The sequence below is a fragment of the Aethalodelphis obliquidens genome, unplaced genomic scaffold (assembly GCF_003676395.1).
Source record: "Aethalodelphis obliquidens isolate GAN/ISIS:26980383/991018 unplaced genomic scaffold, ASM367639v1 scaffold70, whole genome shotgun sequence".
In the NCBI taxonomy this organism is placed as follows: Eukaryota; Metazoa; Chordata; class Mammalia; order Artiodactyla; family Delphinidae; genus Aethalodelphis; species Aethalodelphis obliquidens.
The window spans coordinates 8,965,394-8,989,172 of record NW_020838014.1 but is presented as its reverse complement, the minus strand read 5'-3'; the positions used below and the strand labels follow the sequence as shown (position 1 = coordinate 8,989,172).

Sequence of the window (23,779 nt, the reverse complement as noted above, 5' to 3'; positions counted from 1 at the left end):
TCTCTTTTGCAAACCAAGTCTAATTGTAAAATAGTCCTACAATTAGAAGACCCATTCTTGGGCCATTTTCCCCTGACCCCATTTGATACTGGGCCAGGCAGTGGTACAAAAGAAAATCATTTTCTTCTTTTTCATAACTCCAGTATACCATATACAGTAGGAAGTCAAATAGAACACCAAGAACATAATACATTAAAAATTACAGAACAAAAGCACATCACTAAAAGAACCATATTGTTATCAGAAAGGACAGGGACAAACAGAACAAAGCACAAACTTACTGATAGAGATCTATACCCAGATGACTCTAGTTATTATCTGCATTAGAAACATTATCTCCATCTTCAAAATACTTCAACCTTCTCAGGCCATTCTCTAGATGTATTTAAGAGCTATTTTCTCAAAAATGTTCTTGTCAAGTTTTGCTTGTGTTTTGGAAGATTTTTTGCTTTATTTTACAGTTGGCTAAATGTAGGCCAAGTTTGACTACTGTATTTCTTATTTAAACTGCAAGTAATTATATATTGTAAAATCACTGTTTGTCCTGTTACTACCTTAACAATCTCAACCTTCCTAAAATATCTATTTGTCTAATAATGTTGCCCCACCTGTTTTGTTTCTCTTTAATCTGTCTTTCATCAAATCACTCTAAAGACACAAAGCTTTGCTTTTTAATCCATGCTGACCTCCCATTTGGAAATTGATGATTTCTCCTAGCTCCCATTTCACTGATTTTACTCCTTATATTTCCTAATTACTTTTACTGTGCTTACTCTATTCCTTAGACTGATATTATCATAGTTTTTTTTTTCTTTTTTCCTCCCTTCCTGTTAAATTAGCAGGGGTACTGTTAACATTCCCCATTTTGGAAGTGTTTTCTCGTCAGGATAACCAGAGCAAAATGACAGGAAGCAGATTCAGCAAAGCTTTGCTGCAGTCATCCAATAGTTAACCCTATTGGCCAATTCCTCACAAATAAAACAGTCACCGACAAACACAGACAAGCAGAGAAATCCAAAGACCGCAGGCTCTAACCCAGGGTTTGGGACGCTAATCCTTTGAGTACGTCAGCAGCTGTAACCTTTTATATGGGCTCCCTTAGGGTGGGGCTTGAACCCACAAACCTGACTTGCCTCCGGAAATGTTGCCACCAGAGCCCTTTGCAAAGTGAGAAGTCCTTCAATAAGAAAAAGCTGGCTTCCAGCAGCATGAGTAGCTCATATGGACTAATTCAAGACTAACCAATCACCATCCAGGTTTGAAATTTCTCTAACCCCTTAAACTTTGCCCCGACGATAGATCAAGGAGACAGGTTTGAGAGCCTTGCCTCCCGCCTCCTTGTCAGTCGACCTCAAGATAAAGCTCTTTTCTCAAAAGCCAGTGCCATAGTATTGGCCTCTATGCGCGTGGCACAGCGAGCCCTTGCTCTGTAACACTCAAGAGTCCTGTCCTAGCCCCCTGTTTCTCTCCTACTCGACTCACTCACCCTGGGAATCTTAACCGCTCCTAATGTTTCAATTAATAACTATGCGTGGAGGAGTTTCACCTATATATTCCTACTCCAGATTTATCCTGAGTTCCAGATCCATAAAATCTAGAGGGCATTTGTATTTAAATGCCTCACAGGTAAACTTACAATGTACATATTCAAAATTAACTTGCTAATTTCTGCTCAACCTCCTTCCGGTAAAAGGCATCCTCTGCAAGTTGCCCGACCCAGGAACTAAGAAGTCATCCTTGACGCCTTCCTCCCTCTCACTCTCTATTGTTAACTCTGCCTCCTAAAGGTTTCACACCTGGAAGCCTGCAACAGCCTGACCTTTCTCCAGTTTTGCCCCCTTCCAATCCAGGGTGATATCCTGGAGGAAAAGATCACAGTTACACTAGCTATTAGGTTCTAAATATTTGCTGTGGTTAAGTTTAAAATTAAGCTCCAAGCTTCCTATCAGCCGAGGCAAAAATGAAGGAAAAGTAATGTTCATACGTTTTAATGTTTGTTCTAATGCTAACACTACAACAAATTTCTCAAGGGAGCAATAAGTGATGTAATGAACAATGTCCTCAACAGCATTCCTACGATATATTCTATAATTTCATTCCACAAGTATTTATGGAGTACTTATGACTCAGGCACTGTGTTCACTACTGGAGATAAAACAGTGAATGTGGTTGTTTCTTATCTCATAATTCAAACCGAGTTTTGGCATAATATTAAAGCCAACCCTCTGAGGACAATTTGGTGGGAAGAGGGCTTATTTCCCAAGCCAAACCTGCCTGATGGTAAAGCCAAGGTCACAATATCAGTGGCTCAGTCCCCCACGGCCTACCACTCCCCACCCTTGCCACTCTGCAGCCCCAGAGCATGATTTCAGGATTTTACCCTTTCTTTTAAATTGCAATTTACTAACACTACCAGCACCACCATACATAACACACCAAATATTTACAGGGCTTCCCAAGTGTTGTCTCCCATGTGCTGACAAACAGTGCCACATGGAATCTGTCATTTTCCAACCTCACTTGCTCTGGCTTCCTGCAGAGATCTGTTGCTAAGACAGTCACAGCACTGCTCCTCAACTACACACGGGCACCCCGGCAGCACAGGCTCATCCAGGTCAAAGGTGCTGCTCGTGATGCCTGACAAGTCTGTGCTGAGGCTGCCAGGGTAAGGGTGTGGACTAGGGTGGCCTGTCCATTATGCAGAAGGGAATGGCATCCAGAGGCCAACATTACATTGCCTTGAAGATGCTCTGATGTGCTAGCACAACCAGGACTGCTGAAGCTGCTCAAACACCAGGGCCCTTCTGCACTAAAGTTATACCATGTTTTCACTCAACTGCTGAGAACAGCTTTCCCCACTGAGGTTACATTTCATTACACAGGTTCCGAAGCTGAGTTGTCTGGTGCTCCTGATACCTTACTTTAGCTAGAAAAACAGCTTTCAGTTTTTAATAGCATCAGGACACACAGTAAGACTCTGAGAAGTAAGTCCATGGGCTAGGCCAGGGGGAAAACTGTGACAATGTGCAGTGTTCCAAACTGACCCTTCCCGACAGTAGGACATTCAGAATTTTCTAGGTTAGTGAACTAGTTTAGACTCAGGTCAGGAGCCATACTCCATAAGTATGTTGCCCTCACATCTTGCCCAGTTTGATTCAATGACAGAATCTAGAATGATAAAAGAATTGGTTGGATGGTGTTAAAAAGAAAACCACAGGCCCAAAGTGGCATCACTAGTGCTAAAGCCCATGATACCAAACCTAGATTTATTATCTAGGTTTAGTACCCATGTCTAATTGCAGTTTCTGCCTCCCCCAGAAATGTAATGTTAAGGGACCAGTATGGAATTTTCTGGTTAAGCACCAGTAAGGTAACCTGTCACGTGGTCCCTCTCCATCAACCCCCATTCCCACCCCCAGAAGAGGCAATCTGCATGATAAAACCCTTGCGGGGGGGGGCGACCTTCCCAGAAAGGGAACCCATCTTTTCTTTTTTTAATACCTTCTTGCCCCACCCTCCTGCCTATTAAAAGCCTTCCATTTTGTACAACCACTCCCAGCATTCTTCTAGTTGCTAGATGGGATGCTGCCCAATTCATGAATAGTTGAATAAAGCCAATTAGATCTTCAAATTGACTGAATTTGTGTTTTTTTTTTAATGTAACATATTCAGACTCTCCTCACAACTTGACCTTTGCCTTGAGCTAGACACAGATGCTTTCATTGTGCCCTGTTGCAAAGATCTGGAATAGTGGTTTGGGGCCGCTGTATATGCATGAGAAACCAGACCAGCAGGTGGTTGAGGCTTAGCTAAGGTGCTTAGTCACTGGGACATCTGCACGCAGAGCCTGGATTTTTCCACAGGAAATATTCTGGATGTAAATAAACACATCAATGAGCTTGAAGTTCTATACGTTTGCAACGATTTAAGCCTCTAAACATAGAAGGGAGACAGCAAATGAAAATTAAATATAAAGCGCCTAGTGCCGCCCTTCGCAAACGGTACTTGGCTCTTAATTCAGGAACCCCAACTTCCAGGACTTCAAGGAAGTCTTCTATACTCAGTAGACTCAAAATAAATCGGCTCCACTACCCAATTCTATCTCCCCCTGCCTTCATGTCGCCTACCCAATCCGCTTGGCAAACTCGCGGACTCACTCCTACACACGCTGACCGCCAGCTCCTGGAGACTTCCAACCTGCCGGCCTGAGGGGCTAGGCCCGCTGCCGGGGGCGGGGTAATACCTCCCGGGGAGGGCCAGCGGCGCGCAGTATTGTGGGAGTTGTAGTTCTCGCAACTCAGAGCCTCCGGATAGGAGTCACCGCGGGACTCGTTTTCCCGTGCTCCTCTGCGCGGGTCCGCTTGGGGCAGGTCCCCGGGTGGGTGAGAAAGTGGGTGGGAGCTTGCTTATAAAAAAGTGGAGTCGAGTGTTCTGTGTTAATGGAGTCACTGCCGCCCAGGAACTCTGGGCAGGTTCCTGTCCCGTCAAGAGTGCTGGAGGCCGAACTTGGAATCCAAGTTTAAGGTTCCCTAGAGGACGAAGGATAAGGAGCTGAGCTCCCCGCTCCCCCTCCCAGTCTGCGGCGGGAGAGGCGAACCCCGACCCTGGTTAAAACTCCCGGGGAGTCATCGCTGCTCCCACCTCCGCTTCTTTCCCCACGCTCCCACTCGGGGTCCCCTTCACAGCTGGGAGTCGCAGCGGTCGCAGCTTGGGCGGGTGGATGTGCTCGCCCACCGGTTCCCGGGAACTTGGGGGTGGCTGCTGAGCCCCGTCGATCGCGGAGGACTTGTATTCGCTTTCTGCACCCTCACCCCGGAGAGGAGCCGAGGGGTTTCCCCCATGATCTCCCGGATCTTCAGGGTGCGCATGTGGGCCCCTGTCGGCGTCCTGACCTCGCTGGCGTACTGCCTCCACCAGCGGCGGGGGGCTGACGACCAGGATTCCGTCGACCGAAGCCTGCTGGAGCTGAAAATGGTGCAAGTCGTGTTTCGACACGGGGCGCGGAGCCCTCTCAAGGCGCTTCCGCGGGAGGAGCAGGTGAGAGTTCGGCGGGGCTGGTGGGGCGAGGACTGTGTGGCCAACCAGTGGCGGGCCGGGCTCTTCGCCCCAACACACACTACCTTTGGAATTTTACGCTCACGGAGCGGGGGTTCGGGCTGGGTCCAGACAAAGGGAAAACAGTTTGAGCAAAGGTGCTGGCCTGGTGCCCGCCCCTGACCCCCCAAGACCCCTCGGACTCTCGGATTGTAGGACAGACCTGAAACTTCCAGTTACGCCCCCCGATGGCTGTGACGAAGCACAGCTAGAAGTAGTAGTGTGCTTCCCACGGTGCGTATAAATCTCCTAGGATCTTGTTAAAATGCAGATTATGATTCCGCCGACGTGGGGTAGGGCCTGAGATTCTGCATTTCTAATAAATATTTGTGGGAACTTGAGTACAAGGGTGTAGTGCATTTATGTGTGACCATTTTGGCAGTTGTCAAAGAGTTGCAGGGACCTTTGTGCCAGGAACCACCCTAACTGGGATCACAGTGGATAACAGAGGTTAATACCTTTGGGAACAGAATTTACTGCAGCTTTCTCTCAGGGTTTGCTGGATACCATTTGAGATCCTGAAGATTTTTTTGGTAATAAGTGCTGTATCTTGGAGCTCTCCCTTTTTATTTTGGGTTCCTAAACCTATTGTGGAAGGAATCTGAGGTAGGAAAAATAATTTTTAATTGTTCAGTCTTGTGGCTTATGTCTTAAAATCTACCTGGTTTTGGTCAGGATAATTATGATTAAAGTACAAGTAGTCAGTTTTGAAAATGATTACCCTTTCTGGATTTGATTCTTGGGGAGAGCCAGTAAAGATCTCTGGCCTTTCATAGCAGGCAGGCCTGTGATTAAAGAACTGTCTTCCTAGTGAAGATAAATAGGAAACCTGAAATCCCCAGGCACCCAGGTGTCAAACTTAACCTGTGGGGTGCTTTTGCATTGTTGGTTCTCCAGGTTGATGTTGGAGCAGGTTCAACAGGATGTCCAAATCTGATACTAGATAGACATACTCATGGTGATAGCTGCTTTTAAGAAACCCTCAAGGTTGTACAGCTCACATTGTACAACTGAAAACCCAGTTTTTAAAGCTGGCCACACATGAAATCAAACCTCTAAAGCACTTCCCACAGAAATGAATAAATTTTGTCAGGCATTTAATTCTATTATCAGATTTCTAGTTAGCCTTTCTATATGGCTATACCACATTCTATCTGGTGCCTGAATTCCATTCCTTTCCTTCTCTTTCTTTCTTTCCTTTTTTTGTATACTTTGACCTTTTTTTCAGTCTCTTACTTTGCCTTTTTATATTAGGTCACTAAATTTTCCTTATAGTTTTGTACATAGCCCATCTCTTGTGTACTCTCCTTTCTTCGCCATTTATTCTCGGTACAGAAAGGCTGTATGGAAAATAACATACAAGAATAGAAGACAAAGTTATCAGTGGTGGCAGTGAATAAAAGTCTGAATGTCTAGGCCTGGGCCTCCTACAGACAGTATATGTGCTCCCTAAAGGACCCAGAAAAAGATTTAGATTCTTTTAGGGCTTTCTCCTGAGCCAGTGGATGTGCGATGGGTATCTTCTGCCTTTATGCTGGAAGCGGCAGTTGTAGCTCAGGTAGACTGCCAGCTTCATTCAATTTCTGTCTTTGTAGCCACAAAATATAGAGAATCTGAGTCCTCGGTGTTATTTTGCAATTAGATAAGGCACATTACCTCTTTTGCCTGCTCACATTCTCTAGATTTTAGGCAGATGCACTGAACGTCTTTGGTTATCTTGTATGAAGTCTTGTGCATAAAAGCGAGGGGTAGAACCAACTCTTGTTCAACTTAGGCTATGAGCAAGTATCATCAGCCTCCTGTAACTTGTTTCTGGATATTCTCTCTCAGGTTTTTTTTTTTTTTCAAGCTCCAATTTAATAGAGGTTGTTATTGGGATTTTCTAATCTTTTTGGTTCTGCTATTAATTATAGTCAGAAAGGACTTTGACAACATTCTAAAACTAAAATTGCCTTTGGTAGATATTTCCAGACTTCTGACTAGTTTATAGATAAACTTATGTGACAAGTCAATCCATTCAGTTATCTCACAAATCCTCAGAAAATATCATTGTTTAAAACTAGTTGTTTTATTGAGTTGTTTTCTTATGGCTTGAGTGGCTGATGAATTAACCTATCTTCCTAAAAGTTGTATCTGTGCTCTGGAAATAAAACTCTGGAACTTGATTGTTCATTTCTTCTGGTTGTTAGATTAGATCCTGGCCCTACTTTTGGATTTCCCTCAGCGCCTCTCTCTATGATGGCAAAATAGCCCCCAACTCAGGAAGATTCCTCAGTTTTTATAAAATAAAGTCCGACCCATTCCAGCTCCACTGTTCATGAAGACATTTGGGTCCATATTTATTTGATAGTGTAGATGAGCTAGGAAGGATAATGTCAGTATCAGTGTTGATTAATACTTATTCAAAACTCAACTAAGAGCAGCCGTTTTCAGGAAGCATTACACAAAGGATGTCCCAGTCAATCCGTCCATTCCTGTGCAGTGGTGGTTCTTAACCTTGGTGGGACCTTGGACTGGGGAGCTTTAGAAAATACTGATGCCTAGGTCTGTCTCCCAGAGATTCTGATTTCATTGACCCAGAGCCTCCAGATATGGTAAAAGCTCCTCTGGTGAAGCCTTAGAGTCATCTGGACTGGGTAGCATTTAAAAAATGGAGGCCCCATCCCCAGGAGATCTGGATGTCATTAGCCCAGGAGGGGGCTCAGGCATCAGTAACTTTACAACAACTTCCCAGTGATACTACTGTGCAGTGTGCAAGGTTTCAAATCATTAGTTTATTCTAAAATCTACACCTGCAAGTTCTTGTTTACTTTTACGTAGATTTTTTTTCTTTTACCTGAATGTAGCGTATCGATCCCAGTGTAGTACCGTCTTCACGGAAATGTGCTTTGGTGAGATGCTATCATTCTGTGTCGAGGGAACAATGAGAAGCAATCCCACAAAACTCATTGCTGCGACTACTGAAAAGATGTTCATTATATCCTCTTTATGAGGACCCTTGGGAGGAATTTGTCTGTTAGCATGAGAAATGGTGTGCTTCTCCTGAACAGTTGCCTTGCTTTTATCTTTAAGCTTGTCTAGCTGATCAAGTTTCTCCTTGTACATAAAAGCCAGAAAGCTTAGTGCTGACTCTTTTGGCCCACCTACAGTAAGTATATGGATCTTCATGGCATGTATTTTTTTGAGAAACTTTATTACTCTATCCATATTTTTGGGCCCTATATACTCATTTGCTTTTGTCTTTCTTGTCTACCTTGAATTGCTTATCTTACTATATTTTAGGTATTGCTACCACTTACTTTAAGTTAATTCTTGAAAATGGAGTGTAAATAAATAAAATTATAAAGTTAGCCTTTGCCACTAACTCCGAAGCTGAGAAGCAGGCACGAGAATGAGAGTGTGTATGTGGGATGGACACCGTGTATGGAGCTCATGTACCATCCATCCTTGAAAATTTGAAAATGTGTACTCTAGACTTGACATCACCTAGACCTCAGGAGTCATCTCCTAGGAAAGCCAGAGATCCTCTCCTGGTGAATGCACCTAACAGGAGGAGGTTTCATAGTGTGGCTGAACGGGCCCTGTGGACCTGGTACCAGGACCTGTGCTTAGACACTGGGCTTACAAGGATGGATAATTCGATCTCAGCTGTAAAAGAGAGAAGAGTTTACAATGTGATGAAGGAGAGAGACAAAACAGATTCCAATTATAGGAATATGCGGGGAGTGCTGGGAACTCAAAGGAGGTGTCTGAAACGTAAATCGTACAAACCTGAACTCAGTTTGTCAGCTGTTCTTCTGTCTTGGCCTTAGTTTTAGTCAAGGAGTTCCTCCATTACCCTTTACCACCTTAGACACCCAGACTCAAAATCAAAGTCATTTTCTCTTTATTCTTTCTTGTTTACCTACCAGTATAGCCTCCAAATAAAGCTTTTATCTACTCACTTGCCAGGTTTGACTCAAAAGTCTTGAATCCACCCCTTCTATTCCTGCTGCCTTAGATGAGGCCTTAGGCTCTCACCAGCTCTATGGCAGACGTCTTGAAATTGGCTTTTCTGCGTTGAGTCTTTCCATTTCAATTGTGATCTATACTGATGGCTTTCAAACTATTCTATGGAACCTGCTGGCGAAGGGGATGCTGAGTGGCTAGGGTTCTGAGTTCCCACTCCCACTTAAACGAGAGGAACTCCAGTTTTTGCCTTTAAATATACAAATCTAACTCAACCTGATACTTGCTAATTTAAAAGTTTGAAAACCACTCCCACGTTCAGGCAAACCAAGCCACTTCTTTCCTCTATATATTCTTCCCCATCTCTGCTTTGCTCAAGCTTCCTACCTATTCTTAGAATTCTGAATACCACCCTCTCTTCTTACCTACCTCTTACTCTCAAGTCCTGGTCTCTGCTTGTCTAAATCCTATTCATTTCAAATACCATTCCTTTCATGAAACTTTTCCTGAATCCTCAGCCAGAAGAGAAGGTCTGTCTTGCCTTTGAACTACTATGGCCTTCCTCTGGTTTCTTGTAGCACATAGTTTCTATTTTAGTTCTGCTATCATTTACATACATAGCTTGCTGTCTCTACTAACCGGAAAATCCAAAAAAGGCAGGGTCATGTTATCTCAATCTTGGTATCTTCCACAGGATCTAGCAAATCGTTGAAGCTATTTTTTCCCCACCTTGGCCGCGCAGCTTGTGGGATCTTAGTTCCCCAACCGGGGATGGAACCTGTGCCCCCTGCAATGGAAGTGCAGAGCCCTAACCACTGGACTGCCAGGGAATTCCCTGTTGGAGCTGTTAATTATGCCTACTGTGTGCCAGGCCCTTTGTTGGACATCCAAAATGCAGAGGTCCGTAGATGACACAGGCTCTGCTCTCAGGAGCTAAGTCTACTGAGCAGGACAGACTAGTAAAGGGACTTGTCTAATACAGTTTGGTAAAGGCTACCGAAAAGATCCACTGAGGCTGCTGTGAGAGCACAGGGCCAAGGTCACAGCTTCTGGGAACATTTAAGCTGTTTTGTGGAATGAACAGAAGTCTTTCCAGACGAAAGGGAAAAGAAAATTCCAGGTAGAAGGAACATGAGGTTGAAAGGCCAGGAGGTGTGGGGATGGTGTTCTAGGAAACAGAGTTGTGCGGCTAGAGAAGAAGTGTGTAGGGCAGGGAAGAATTGGTGAAGAGACAGAGGCAGGGGCCATCATGCAGCCATGAGCCCTTGAAGGGTTTTATGAAGGGAAGTTATAGTATTAGAACTTTGAAAGGAGGAGCAGTGATTAAAAGATTGTAGGAAGAAGGTCTCGGCTCTGAACACCCAGTCTTCTGATATCAGTTGCTGTAGCACCAGCAGGGGAAGAAGCTCAGGTGTTTGGAGACCGGGTGCAGGTGAGGCTGAGACAATGCCTTTTGGAAGAATGGACCTGGGACTCCCAGTAGCCGTCTCCTGGGATATTTCTGGGAGGCACCAAGATAAATACAATGCTGTGTGACATCGTAGGTTTTCAAAAGTTCGTCTTAAAACAAAATGAAGCAGTAAGAAATTGAGTTATATATTGTAAGTGCTGTAGGAATTCAGATAAGAAGACAGCCACTGAAAGCTGAAGCAGTCACAGCTGGGGAGGTAAGGCTTGAGCTGTCATTGAACCTTGCAGAGAAGCTGGATGGACAGAGACGGACAGGAGTCCCTCCGAGCAAGGGAAGCAAAGCTGAAAGCAGATGTAGAGGAAGCAGTGGGTATGGTCTGGCCTGGGTAGGGGAAGAGAGAGGCGTAGTGGCAGTATAGCTGGGGACAGAGGCTGGGCCAAAAGTCCTGAAAGGCAGACGCTTCTCTCTTGGAACATTGGGAAAAAGCTATTGATATGATGAGAGTGGCCCAGCAAGATGAATCGGGTGGTTATGTATGTATGGTTTGGGGGGTGGGAGGGAGAGAGCCTGTCACAAGACTTTGCCTGAGGTAATAAGGTTTTATACTCTAGTAATAAGATAAAAGAAGGACCAGTGGGAGTAACATTTTTTCTAGCCAGTGATCCACGGGGTTTGGGGTGGGGTTGGGGGAGCAGCGGGGCGAGTCAGAGGTTTGAGTCTTGGCACCTGGGAGGATTGGGGTAGCCTTGAGAATCATAGTCAGTTGGGAAGAGGGGCTGGTGTATGGGATTAGAAGAAAAAGACTTTTGTTTTTAAAATTGAAGGCATCACATCGGACTCAGTGCGTGTAAGAATTTTATGGGCAGTTGGCAGTTGGAGCTGTGAGGCCTATGACTACTTGTTATGTTTCGAAAATCAGTACAGTTGGGGCAGGAGCCAGACTGCAAGGAAAAAAGGAAGATGGTGAAGAAGTGAAGGTTTCTTAGAGGGCAGCTACTTATTTGAGAAGTTGGATGAAAGGAAGGGAAATACGTAGTAGTTACAAGAGTCCTTAAGGAGGGGCCATAAAAGCCTGCAGGTGGATTTCTTAAAAATTCTTAAGTATACGGTCACTGAGATTATATCATATTCATTCACTTATTCCGTCATTAATTCATTCATTCGCCACGGCACTCTGGCTGCTTCTCCCCTTTACTTCAGTCTGGGCTTAGTGCCAGAGCAACACCTTAACAGTGAGTACTAGTGTAGCAATAACAGGACTTGGGCTGAGGACGCTTGGAATAATAAATCGCAGTCTTTTCTTCCCTTAATTGGAGCTGGAGTTAAAGTTTCTTTCCTTCCTTCCCATAGGAAGGTTGCTTGTCTAGTGTCAGTGTGATTCTAGCTATGTGCTGCTGGATATTAATGCTCTAAGTTTCAAGAAGCTTTTAAACAATGTGTTGTTTTTTGTGGTCACAACAGGTAGAGTGGAAACCCCAGCTACTAGAGGTCCCACCCCAAACTCGGTTTGATTACACAGTCACCAATCTCGCTGGTGGCCCGAAGCCACATTCTCCTTTCGACTCTCAGTACCACGAGACCACGCTGAAGGTGAGCGATGCTTCCCTGCTCTGGGAAGCCCCCTGCAGAGCTGTGATGGTTTGCTCTGGCCTGAGGTTAGCAGGCCACCAGATGTTTTCATTCTCCTCTCCTTCCTCCCCCACCTCAGGGGGGCATGTTTGCTGGACAGCTGACCAAGGTGGGCATGCAGCAGATGTTTGCCCTGGGAGAGAGGCTGAGGAAGAACTACGTGGAGGACATCCCCTTTCTTTCGCCAACCTTCAACCCACTGGAGGTCTTGTGAGTCACTTGAAAAAGGGATGTTGCACCCAATGTAAGGTCCTGAGCATGAGAAAACCTGCCCTGATGCCCCAGGTGGTTCCCACTCTCATCCAAGGTAGTCTGGGGGGCTGTGAGGGCGATCTGGCTGTGACATCTGTCATCTCATTGATCGCCAGGGTTTGATTCTGCTGATCTGGCTGGCTAGGCGGGTGTCCCCTTCCTCTCGCACCTCTCCATGTGTGTCCCTCCTGAAGCTGCACGCTTGGTCGAAGAGGACGACCTTCCCCGATAGAGGAGGACCATTCTCCCGGTCAAGGGTATACGAGAAGCTGCTGTCCCCTGTTAGAACATCCAAGGTAGTCTGGGAGCAGTTACCCTAGTACAGTAGGATTCAGTGAACAAGTGGTCACCGGAGGTCACATTCATTGGCCTTCAGGTCCCTTGGGCAGCCATCCCACAGAGAGATAAAGGACACTTCCCTGCCCTATAGCTCCCCTTATGTAGTCTTGAAAGCCTCCCAGCTGCTCTGTGGAATAAGGTGGAGTGTACATATGAATCTTCCTTTTATGAGTTAATCTACCTTTTTGGTTTTTTTTCCCAGCATTCGTTCCACTAACATATATCGGAATCTGGAGTCTACCCGGTGTTTGCTGGCTGGGCTTTTCCAATGTCAGAAAGAAGGTTTGAGTTTGGGCTCTATGAGTCAGCCCCTGTCCCTGAGGAGCCTCTTCTTCTCATTTCTAAAGCCCCGCTCCCTCTTTCTTGGTATCTGTCCCCTTGGTCTCTCTCCTCCTGCTCAGGTAGCTTCCATGGTGTACCTACTCCTCTGGCAGGCCCCTCCCTGTCTGGCCTGCTGCTGCCCTTGTCAGCCTGGCCTGCACACCTGCAGCAATGCGTCAGCTGCTCTGATGCGCCTCTGGCTCCTGACTTCTCCTCTCAAGCGTCTGCACAAGCTGCGTGAGGCAGTCCCAGCCAGGTCTTGTGAACAGTCCTGGGGCCTTTTTGTTTAGTAGAGACGCTGCTGAAAAGGAAGGAGGGCAGGAGGGACACTCTGCTGGGACCCGGGTCTGCTGCTACTGCCCTGTCTTGGTGATAACCCACAGCGTGCCCCAGATGGTATTAACAGTACTCCGTACCGCCTTTCCTAGTTTAGAAAGTCTGTCGAGTTTGGGTTTTGACCTGTTCAGCCAGTGAATGAGCACAGCTAGTGATTCTCAACCTTTTCACCACCAAGAACTACATTTAGTATTTTCCTTTATGGATCTCATGTGTTGAGGCCCTTTGACTATCAAATGAAGCCATATCTTGTCATTTGTAATTGATTGAAATTTACATTGAACTGCTGGTCTGAGTTTCAGATCATCATGACCTCACCAATATTAAAATACTAAAACGATGCCATAAGGCAGAGGTTCTTGTTATTTTCTTTAGCTTCTGTAGCAGTATCTCAAATAGAGATAAAACTTCCATCAGGCTTTTAAAAAATTTGTAAAAATACAGAACCTCCAGGCCAAAGGAGGCTGGCCTTGCCCCCAGCTGGCTTGGGTACTTTTGCTAGTTCTGGCTGAAGTTGGCGGAACACAAACAGCGAGCCTAAGTAACATAAAGCAAACAGGATGGGCTGCTCCTTACCTCTTGGGAGCCCCTGAGTTTAGGAATAATCCATAGTGCCTGGCCTTCTGAAAGCTGTTCACTTGCTCAGCTTCTAAAAGGCAAATGTCCTCTCCTCAGAACCACCTAAAGTGTAACTGAGGTAGGAAAGGGGTTTCTTGGTGCAGGGAAGGAAGTGGTATCATCACCAGCCTCTGGTGTGGCTGCCTGGGTAGCCGCTCCCTGCACTGGACCCAGACATCCTCACAGTCCAGTTTGACTCCTGTCACAGCTACTTCCATGCCTTGGCCAGTACCAAGGGATTTGAATAGACCTAAGAACCCCACAAGGTGCTACCATTGGTGGAAGTGGTGCAACTTTGGGATATTGTTTCAAGAGTAAAATCCTAGAGAAGGCCCAGAGGGTTTTGAGTAAACTACAGAGAATCAGGCTGGTGGGGGGAAGCTGGAAGGTGTTGGTCTGCACCATTTGGTCTTTCATTCATTCAATGCGTATCTGAGTGCCAGCTCAAATGTGCCTTATTTATCATAAACTGTAGGTCCATTATCCAGACACTAATGTCAGGTACCAGGTAGGAATTATCATGTGTTAATTAGAGGTTTAAATCATAGTTACTATTATTCTCACATTTAAAGGACTTACTATACATCAAATATTGTTCTAAGAGCTTTGCGGATATTAACTTGTTTAATTCTTGTGATAACCCTGTGAGGTAGGTAACATTATCCCCATTTTACAGATAAGAGAACTAAGGCACAGAGAGGCTAAATGACTCTCTGAGGAACACAAAGCTGGTAAATGGAGGAGCTGGGATTTAAACGCTGGCAGTCTGGCTTCACAATCCATACCCTTCCCTCTTGTGCTCTCCTGCTTCTCAGAAAACATGTGTATCTGGAGAGGGCCTCTGATCATTTGGTCTATTCTTTTTTACAACGTTTCCTGCGGAACCCCAGGATTCTTCAGAGGGGTCAGAAACTACAGAAAAGGAGGGGGTTGGGGCATGCAGGTAGACTATACTTTGGACCCCTACCTTGAAGCCATCAGCACCTTTTCTTTTATTACCTTATCTAATAGTGGGAGAAAGAAGCTTCCACTGCTTTAGAAACAATTGAAAATTGCTGATACTAGTCTCATCCCTTCGATTTACACATGAGCCCCAGAGAAGGGAAGTGACTTCCCAGGGCCATCCTCCTGGTTAGTTATAGATTCAGGCCTAAACTCATGACTTTCAGTCTGATTTCCTTTTTCTGTCCAGACCAACAAAGTGTGTCTGAATACTGGTATTCTACTCAAGTCACCATAGGCTACTGTTAAATACTGAGGTTTTGACCATCAATAATTTGTTCGGAAATAATAGCCCTTTGGGGTTTAGATTCACCTAATCACTCCATGGATTGACCTCAGTGAATTCCAAAAAGCTTCTCTGCCATCAGAGAAGGTGAGGCTTGAGCTGGGTAGAACAGGGCGCTACCACAGGCCATTGCCATCTCTGGCACAGAGCAAAGCATGGGAAGGTGCTAGAGCACTTTTCTTGGGCGTTGTTGGACGGGACAAGGGTACTCGTGAGCTCTGCACAGGAGCAGGCTGCTGCGAGGCCTGTAAGAAACACTGTCGTCTAGTCTTTGGTTCCTGGTAGTTCATCTGGAAGCCTGGGTTTTCTTTTGGGCGAGGCCATGGGGTCTGAGAGAATTTGTGACCCTGTGGCCACCCTTCTCAGATTGTCATGTCAGTCACCATATTGGCCTATAGGATCGGACTTTGGGAAGCAAGAATGTCACCTAGTTCTGATAAAGTGAGGGAGGACGCATTCTTTATTAGAATCCCCAGGTACTGGTGGTACCTCGAGGCGACGTTTTTTGGACTGGGTCATGGACGTGCCAGTCTGATCGGCACCTGTACCTGCTCTCGGCTATAGGTGGCCCAGCAGGAGAGGTTGTGCTGGACAAAACAAGGCTGCTACTGCTTTCTCCATTGCTCAGACCGCAGCAGGGCTCCTGTTGGCAAGGCCAGGGCATGTTGAAGGCATTCACTGTCCTTAAGGGGATGATCTGCCTCTGGGAGCAGCTCCGTCTGTATAGACAGAGAGAAGGGAGTGGAGCTGCTGGGAAGAACAAGCTGAAGCCTCTTCCCCCCTGTGCTTCCCACATTCCTTCCAGGACCCATCATCATCCACACTGATGAAGCAAGCTCTGAAGTCTTGTACCCCAACTACCAAAACTGCCAGAGGCTCCGGGAAAGAACCAGGTAACTACCCCTGATTCTTGCTCACCAGGGGTGAACCGGCAGCGTTTTACCGCCTTAGCTGGCAGGCGCTCCCTGAACTGAGGGCCTGCCCAGGCTGGCCGTGCTGGTGGATAAGGAATGAAAGAGATTACATTAAGCTCAGGTCTGCCATCAACTGTCCAGGAAGTGAGGCAGCTCTTACTCACAGTGACAGGCTAATAGTGAAGGTACAGGATGTCTGGGGAGAGCTACACGCTGGGCTGGAAAGATGGTGTATACAGCCATGCGTGGGGCTTTGCCGTTTGCCAAGCGTTATCCTCTCTTCAATCGTTCAATGCTCTCAGATGGGGCAGATGAAGAACCTTGCAGAAAAGATGATTAAATAAAGACGAGTAAGTCAGTCATCAAACTGCAAATCCAGATGGACGAGCAGAAGAAGACACAGCTTCCCCTTTTCTCACCAGCGCTCTGCCGTGTAGGATAGATTGGTTTGGGCTGATAGCACTTCGCCGTTTTCAGGTATTTCTGGTCTGCACTGAAACTATGTAGTATGTGTTCCCCCAGAAGAAGGAGAATGCTGTTTTCAAGCAGACCTGGCCATGCTTGCATTGTTTTTGATAATGCTAGAGTGGGATTTGGAAAATCCAGGTTATTATTCTAGTCCTGGTACATACTAACTTCCTTTTACAAGTCATTTGACCTCATAGAGTCTTAGTTTATTCATCTATACCATGGCAATAATACTAGCTAACCCCAGTGAGTCGTCGTTGAAGGTTAAATGAGATCCCAAATGAAGAATGAGATACACTTTGTCAACTGTTAATCACTATACAGTATGATGAAATATAAGGAGTAACTTTTTATTTTTTGGCAGAGGCCGGAGGCAGGCTGCTTCTTTGCAGCCAGGGATCTCAGAGGATTTGAAGAAGGTGAAGGAAGGGATGGGCATTGCCAGTAGCGATGGAGTGGACTTCCTCATCCTCCTGGACAACATGGCTGCTGAGCAGGTGGCCTGGCTGTCCTCCTCAGGCCCTGGGGGTGGGGGACCCTGGGGGAGGCTTGGTGGGCTGCCTCCTGAGTTCGAACTGGGTGGAGAGCTCCTGGCTTGGAGGCAGCTGTGATAGGACTTGCAGACAGAATGGACGTGGGAACTGAGGGATAGGGAACAATCAAGGAGGACCCCTTACTGGGTTGGGAGCCCAGACATTTAACTCTCAACCAGAGTTTCTTAAAGCACATTCACCAGAATGCTCATGATGTGAGTGTGTATTACGTGGGCAGGCAGGGGTGGGGTGGGTGATGGTAGGGAGAGATTATTGTCTAAAAATTTTGGAATCCCTCTTTAATGTATCACTTTTTGGAGAGTCTGTACACATGTCAGCATATTAAAGAATCTGAGAAGCCTGTAGTAAAGAAAGTTGGTTCATCCTTAAGTCTGTTTTTCTCAAACTTGTTTAGCCATAGAATCTTTTTTATCTAATAAATACTGAAGACCGCACAATAGGAAATGCTGTCCTAGATTCAAAAGTCGGAAACCCGGGCTTTCCTGGTGGCGCAGTGGTTGAGAGTCCGCCTGCCGATGCAGGGGACATGGGTTCGTGCCCCGGTCCGGGAAGATCCCACATGCCGCGGAGCGGCTGGGCCTGTGAGCCATGGCCTCTGAGCCTGTGCGTCCGGAGCCTGTGCTCTGCAACGGGAGAGGCCGCAGCAGTGAGAGGCCCGTGTACCGCAAAAAAAAAAAAAAAAAGTCGGACACCCAAAGGCAGTATAGCCTGGATCTTCCTTCCTTCTCTTGTGAAGTTGATGGTGTGCCCTGAAGGCAGAAATGCACCTTGTGCTTATGTGTAAAATAGGTTTAAGTTTAATAAGCAAGAGTTTGCATATATAACATATTTATATGGCATACCTTTTAGAAATCATCTTGGGGAAAATGAAGGCCAAGTAGAAATTTACGAATTCCTTGCCTTGTATTCTATTCAATTTTTTGTTTTTTTTTTTAGCTTAAGAAAATACAAATTTTTTTTACTTTGGGGTAGATGAGGAGTATCAGAAAAAGGAAAAACAATTTTTTTTCCTGGGCCTTTAGATCTCGAGGAATAGCTTCCGACAGGCCTTGGGGACATAGATTTTTGAGCTGATAAGGCTCTCCCCAGGAGAAGACAGGCCCCTAGGGCTCCATGGAAGCTGATTGGCTGCCAGGCTCAGTGGATGAGAAGCATTTCTTTCAAAAACTGTACCTTGGACCTTTCAGGTGCACAGCCTCCCGAGCTGCCCCATGCTGAAGAGGTTTGCATGGATGATTGAGCAGAGAGCAGTGGACACAGCCTTGTACATCCTGCAAAGGGAAGACAGGTAAGGAGCCTCTTCAGCTGCTGGCATAAAGTCACGCTTGGTCATACCTCCCAGTGTGTGGGGAAGGGGGCTCATCAGGCCTGCTCACACTTGTTAGCTGGCGTCTCTGTGTGCAGAGGCCGAGATCACCCCATTCTCCTGGCCTTCTGAATGGACTCGGCCCTAGGTCCTTACATTTCCAGAGCTGGGACTAGTGACCTAGTGCTTCCATTCACTGTTACACAGACCCGGGAGCCACCACTCGACTGGATTTCTCTTAATCACTGACTTTTTCCTTTGCTTTAAGTTTCAAAAGATTGGGGTGGCGGGGATGCTGAAGGAAGAATCATTATTGCTACTTTATTCATCACATTACAATTTACAAAGCACCTTCCTGTTCTCGCTGTGAGGTGGGTGTCATTATCCCTGACAAGTCCAGGTCCTCGCTTTAGAGATGGAGAAACTGGACCTGAGAGATGTGGGCTACCTTGCCCAGGCTCAGCTAGCAAGTGGCAGAGGCGGCACTTGAACCCAGATCTTCTGACCGCCAGTCCTGTGTTTTCTCTATTTTACTGGTACTTAGGGCTCTGTTTTTAGAAGACATATTTCCTGACTGCCAGAATGGGGAATGCCTCTCTTACCAAATTTCAAAAAACACCTTTCTGTGATTGGTTCAAAGCATTCAGCTTGTCCTCAGAATAGGTGACTTGGTAGAGAGGGGAGATGGGAAGTAGAGGAACAGTCCTGGGGAAGATGAGTGGGAGGAAAAAGCAGCTAACATTTCAAGAATTTGCTTGGTCTTGCATAAGCATAGGAGCCTCTGCCTGCTTTTCTCCCACGCAGAGTCAGTGTGTCCACTTTGCACTTGCCTCGGGCGTCTGGAAGGCTCCAGTCGCGCCACTCAGCTTGCTGCCACTCCCTGTGACTTGTCTCCTTCCCTCAGCTTTTCCTGAAGTGGCCCCACTGGACCTAAATTGTCACTCACTGCCTTCCCCTCCACCAACACATACACACATATTTAGTAAATATAGCTTTGCGGCCCGTGTATTGTCCGGGGATCCGCTCATCTCAGCCCGTGTAGCGTGAAAGCAGCCACAGATCATACGCAAACAAGTGGGCACGACTGTGTTCCAATAAAACTCTCTTTACAAAAACAGGCAGGTGGGTTGGATTCGGCCCATGGCCATAGTTTGCTTTCTCCTGGTAAAGCGTTTCACACAAGACCTGATCCATTCTCCTTTCCGTTAGCCCTGGTTTCATAAAACTGGTGTTTCTTCAAGGACAAATGGTTACGACTCCACAGTGCCATCCAACTTGGCTTGGCCTGCACACGTTCTTCTGGAAAGCGTATCTGCATACTCCTCAGCTATTGCTTCAACTTTCCTTGATGTATAAAGGTGGCCATTTACCCAGGCACCATGAGTAAAGATTGGTCTAAGCCAATCATGGCAACCCCGTTTCCTTTTGTCAGTGATTGGGTTCTGGGAATTCTGGGAGAGGTTTTTTTTTCCTCTTTGATAAAAAAGTGTGAGGCACCTAAACCAAGCCTTTTTGCTACTTACTAGCCCCCATCTTTCAGCTTCATTTGCTACTGTGAGAAGACATGCTCTGAGTAGAGGTACCACCTTGTGATCATGAGGTTGACAGTCCTGAGAATGAAAGTGGTGGACCCACAGCGCCAAGCCTGGGAGCACTAGTGTTGAACTTCTTGTTAAACAAACGAGAAAAGTCCTTATGGTCTAAATTCCAAAGAAGCGTAGGAAGTGTAGTTCAGGCAGTTCCTTTGGATGACTTTTCTAAGGGCCTTCTGGAATTCCGGGAATTCATTACACCGTGTCCTTCCCAGTTTTGTTCTTTTAACCGTGAAGGCCTGGTTCTCCATGACTTATCCTGTCTCAGCTGTGTTCTTACCAGGTCTATATCCTGCTGCTGTTATGGTTGGCAGTCTTTGCACACAGAGAGCCCTCAGACTTGTGGCAGCGCTGTTTTTCTCCTTACCGCCTGTCACTGTCCCTCATGCATCCCTTGTCTTTTCTCAGCTCTGTCTCATTGGGCTCATGAGGTTCAAGGGGGCAGAACTAGCCTGCATCCCTTGTGTGCCAGGTGTCCACTGGGTACTTAAAGATTGTTTACTCGCCACAGGGAAAGCCTTCAGATGGCAGTGGGCCAATTCCTCCACATTCTGGAAAGCAACCTGCTGAAAGTCGTGGACCCTGCCACCCCGCCCGGCAAGACCAGGTACCTGGCCCAGCAGCTCAGCTTGGTGTGGCTGGGGGCAGTGGGGGTGGGGGTGGGGGCGGGGTGGCGTCTGGCTGCAGGGAGAGAACCCAGGTTCTGGGAGGGCAAGAACGAGGCTGTCAGTGACTGAAAGTAGATGTTTAAGAGGCCACGTGTCCCAGAGACATTCACAACATTTCTACCTTTCTTCCTGCCACACCTGTCCTACCATGTTCGGAAATTTTATTTTAGTAAAAAAGAACCCTAAATTTATTTTTCCTTTTTTTTCTTTTTTTAACTAATTGAACATGTGTCCAATGGAGTAGCTAATTAGGACATCACACTGATTTGGTATTATAATAGCCCCAAACACTGATAATTGCTTAATAGATTGTTTGAACACCTTCATTGAGTATACAGGAAGGTAGGATTTCTACTGGGCATTTAAAAATGTTGGAAGTGGCTTGTGACCACTGCCACTTTTGGAGTGCCTGGAACCCCAGGTTAGGGACCATGGATTTGGAACGTTGTGTGTCCTGGGCACTTGCTAAGCAAAGTGTGGTCTGCAGATAAACAGCTTCACTGTCACCTGGGGTTGTTAGAGTTTCTGGCCCCAGCCTGACCCACTGAATCAGAATCTGCATTTTAACAAGACACCCAGGTGGTTTGTAAGCACCCTAATATTGGAGAAGGACTGTTGTAGACTGCCTTCTTGAGAGAAAGAATTGTACGTAGTTAGAAATGTGCGATGAGTGTGGGAAAGGTAGGGGACAGTGAGTTGAAATAGGAACATTCAGGAACTTTGGGCCTAGATTTATAATAGCAAATCATGTGAATGACCTTCCCTGTCCTTCACAGACCTGCATTGACAATATATTTCTTACTGACCTTTGCCACCTTGCCCCGCCTCAGCCTTGTGTCTGTAGAGTACTGTAGGGTCCAATGCTAGCCTTCTAGGTTGAGGGTCAACAAATAAAATCCTCAGTGTTTCCCAAGAGACAGATACAGGGTTCAGGTAGATATAGATTAAAAGGCAACTTTATTACTGATTAAAGCCCATTTAGAGAATGTATTGAGGGCCAAACAGGCATATTAATGAAATGGACTTAATTCCCCCAAACTGCAAGCTTCCCCAACAAGGAGAGCTTGCTCTGCTAAACTCATCACACAGCTGAGAGTAGGAAGAACATTTGCTGTAGGCAGGCGGGTCCCGAAGAGAAGAGAGAGGTAGAGCTGTGCCACACATGCCCAGTTTCTTCTTCAAAACTCACCGGGGGAGGAGTAGGTGGTTGGTCGGGCCCGAGGAGGCCAGGAGAGCTACTCCAGTGGGGATCCCTCCTCATGAAAACAAGGGGCATGCGGATGAGGGTCCTCCCCACGATCTACTTCAAAGGAGCTTTTTAGTAGGCTCAGCTGATTCGTAGATGTCACCGGTGTCCTCACTCGCGAAGGCAGCAGCGTCCTGGCCTCCAGAGTCCTAAGGTAAAGAATTAATTGTGAAGAACTGTTTTCTTCTTGCAGAAAGCTGTACCTCTATGCAGCTCATGACGTGACCCTCATGCCTCTCTTAATGGCCCTGGGGATTTTTGACCACAAATGGCCCCCGTTTGCTGTGGACCTGACCATGGAACTCTACCAGCACCGGGAGTCTAAGGAGTGGTTTGTGCAGCTCTATTACCGCGGGGAGGTAAGAGCTCTGGGGTGGGGTTGGGAAGTGGCTGGGCGACCCCACCCGCCCGGTTTAGCACCAGGTCTCCCTCCTCGGGCCCAGGGAGTCTCCACTGGCACCTGAGCTCTCTGAATCCTCTCAAGGCTGTGGCCCAGGGTTAAGGCAGAACTGGGCATATAGTGGCAGGCTGGGACTTGGGCCTTATCCCTTATCTTCTAAGAATAGGGCCACCCTTCTCTTCTCCTGAGTGTCTCTGCCAGGATGTAACACCCTGACTGTGAGGCCTGCTTTGAACATTAATGATGGTGTCTCTGGGAGGCGATGTTTACGGTCAGTACGCTTGGTGCCTCGGCTGCTTCAGCAGGTTGCTGTCCAGGGCAGGGGCAAGAGCACTCCCCACGGCTTAGACCTTTAGCCTTCCCAGCTCAGGAGTAAACATGAGTGTGTTTTCCCAGTCAGTTCAACCAACCGTTCTCGAGGGACTTTCACAAGCAGGGCATAGTGCTCTTCATCTGGAAGTTGACCAGTTAATGGGACCTTCCTGGCTGTTATATGTGTGTATACACACACCATTGGGTCAAAGCCTTTCAGAACCCTGGGCACAGCTGAAAACAGCCAGGCAGGGTCCTCAGTGCCCCTGCTGAGTTCTGTCTCTTCCGCAGGAGCAGGTGCCGAAAGGTTGCCCTGACCGGCTGTGTCCGCTGGACAAGTTCTTGAACACCATGTCAATTTATACCTTGAGCCCAGAAAAATACCACACCCTCTGCTCTGAAGCCCAAGTGATGGGACTTGGAAATAGAGAGTGAGTGATTTGTACAAGTAGGATGTGTTGATTTTTTGAATAAAATGCCTTTATACAATGCCTCCAGCTGTTGTGTTTGGGAAAGGCAGGAACAAGGGTTAAGGTACTTTAACGTGAGGGAAGGGTATTTCCCTCCTGTAGGTGTATTAGGGTCTCTTCTTGAAAGGAAAAGGCATGTAATGTTGAGACCAGAATGATATATCCTATTTTGTGGCTTGATTTCCATGGCCAGAAGCAGCTGCCTGTGACATAGGCTGGGGACATCATGACCCTGTAGAATTGAGTGTGGGTTTGGACTTCAGTTCTTTTTTCTTATCTTCATTTCACAAACATATATTGAGCACCTACTAAGCAGTGATCATTATAAAGTGAAAGGTTACTGCCCTCAAGTTGTTTCAGTCCAGTAGGAGAGGCAGATAAGTAAATCAGTGATGACAATACAGTATATTTCATTCTGTGATAAGGTACATCAGGGTCTACTTGGGTACAGAGAAGACAGCCCCAGCCCCAGTTGGCAGGGGCTGGGGGGAGCAGTTAAATGCTTCTTGGCAAGTTCTGTCCTGATCTGAATAGAGAAAATGAGGGAGTAGGAGTTAACCAGGTAAGCAAGAAGGAAGTGGTGTTATGTAAAAGGCAGGCTTGAAGGTCAGGG

General features: G+C 46.5%; 1 protein-coding gene and 1 long non-coding RNA gene across 3 annotated transcripts in view; one reads left to right on the top strand and one right to left on the bottom strand.

The window, feature by feature from the left end:
* Nucleotides 1–4,268, bottom strand: part of LOC113611796 (uncharacterized) — a 67,650-nt gene extending 63,382 nt beyond the window's left edge. Inside the window, exon 1 of one of the 2 annotated variants that reach the window (XR_003429599.1) lies at nucleotides 4,128–4,268. This is a non-coding gene — a long non-coding RNA (uncharacterized LOC113611796). The other variant, XR_003429600.1, reaches the window with a different exon arrangement.
* Nucleotides 4,269–4,366: 98 nt separating this feature from the next.
* Nucleotides 4,367–23,187, top strand: ACP6 (acid phosphatase 6, lysophosphatidic). Its single transcript, XM_027091151.1, has 10 exons — nucleotides 4,367–5,037; nucleotides 11,915–12,043; nucleotides 12,162–12,292; nucleotides 12,876–12,955; nucleotides 16,042–16,129; nucleotides 16,983–17,115; nucleotides 18,360–18,460; nucleotides 20,582–20,677; nucleotides 22,178–22,343; nucleotides 22,988–23,187. Exons 1-10 carry the CDS (start codon nucleotides 4,840–4,842, stop codon nucleotides 23,129–23,131), a joined length of 1,266 nt encoding a protein of 421 aa, XP_026946952.1. The 5' UTR covers nucleotides 4,367–4,839; the 3' UTR covers nucleotides 23,132–23,187.
* Nucleotides 23,188–23,779: the final 592 nt, after the last annotated feature.

Excerpts from the sequence above, each read along its gene's own strand:
- ACP6 (XM_027091151.1), top strand. The coding sequence starts at position 4,840 with ATGATCTCCCGGATCTTCAGGGTGCGCATGTGGGCCCCTGTCGGCGTC. Across the intron at positions 12,044-12,161 it reads ACCACGAGACCACGCTGAAG|GGGGGCATGTTTGCTGGACA; the intron begins GTGAGCGATGCT and ends CCCCCACCTCAG. Across the intron at positions 12,956-16,041 it reads TTTCCAATGTCAGAAAGAAG|GACCCATCATCATCCACACT; the intron begins GTTTGAGTTTGG and ends CATTCCTTCCAG.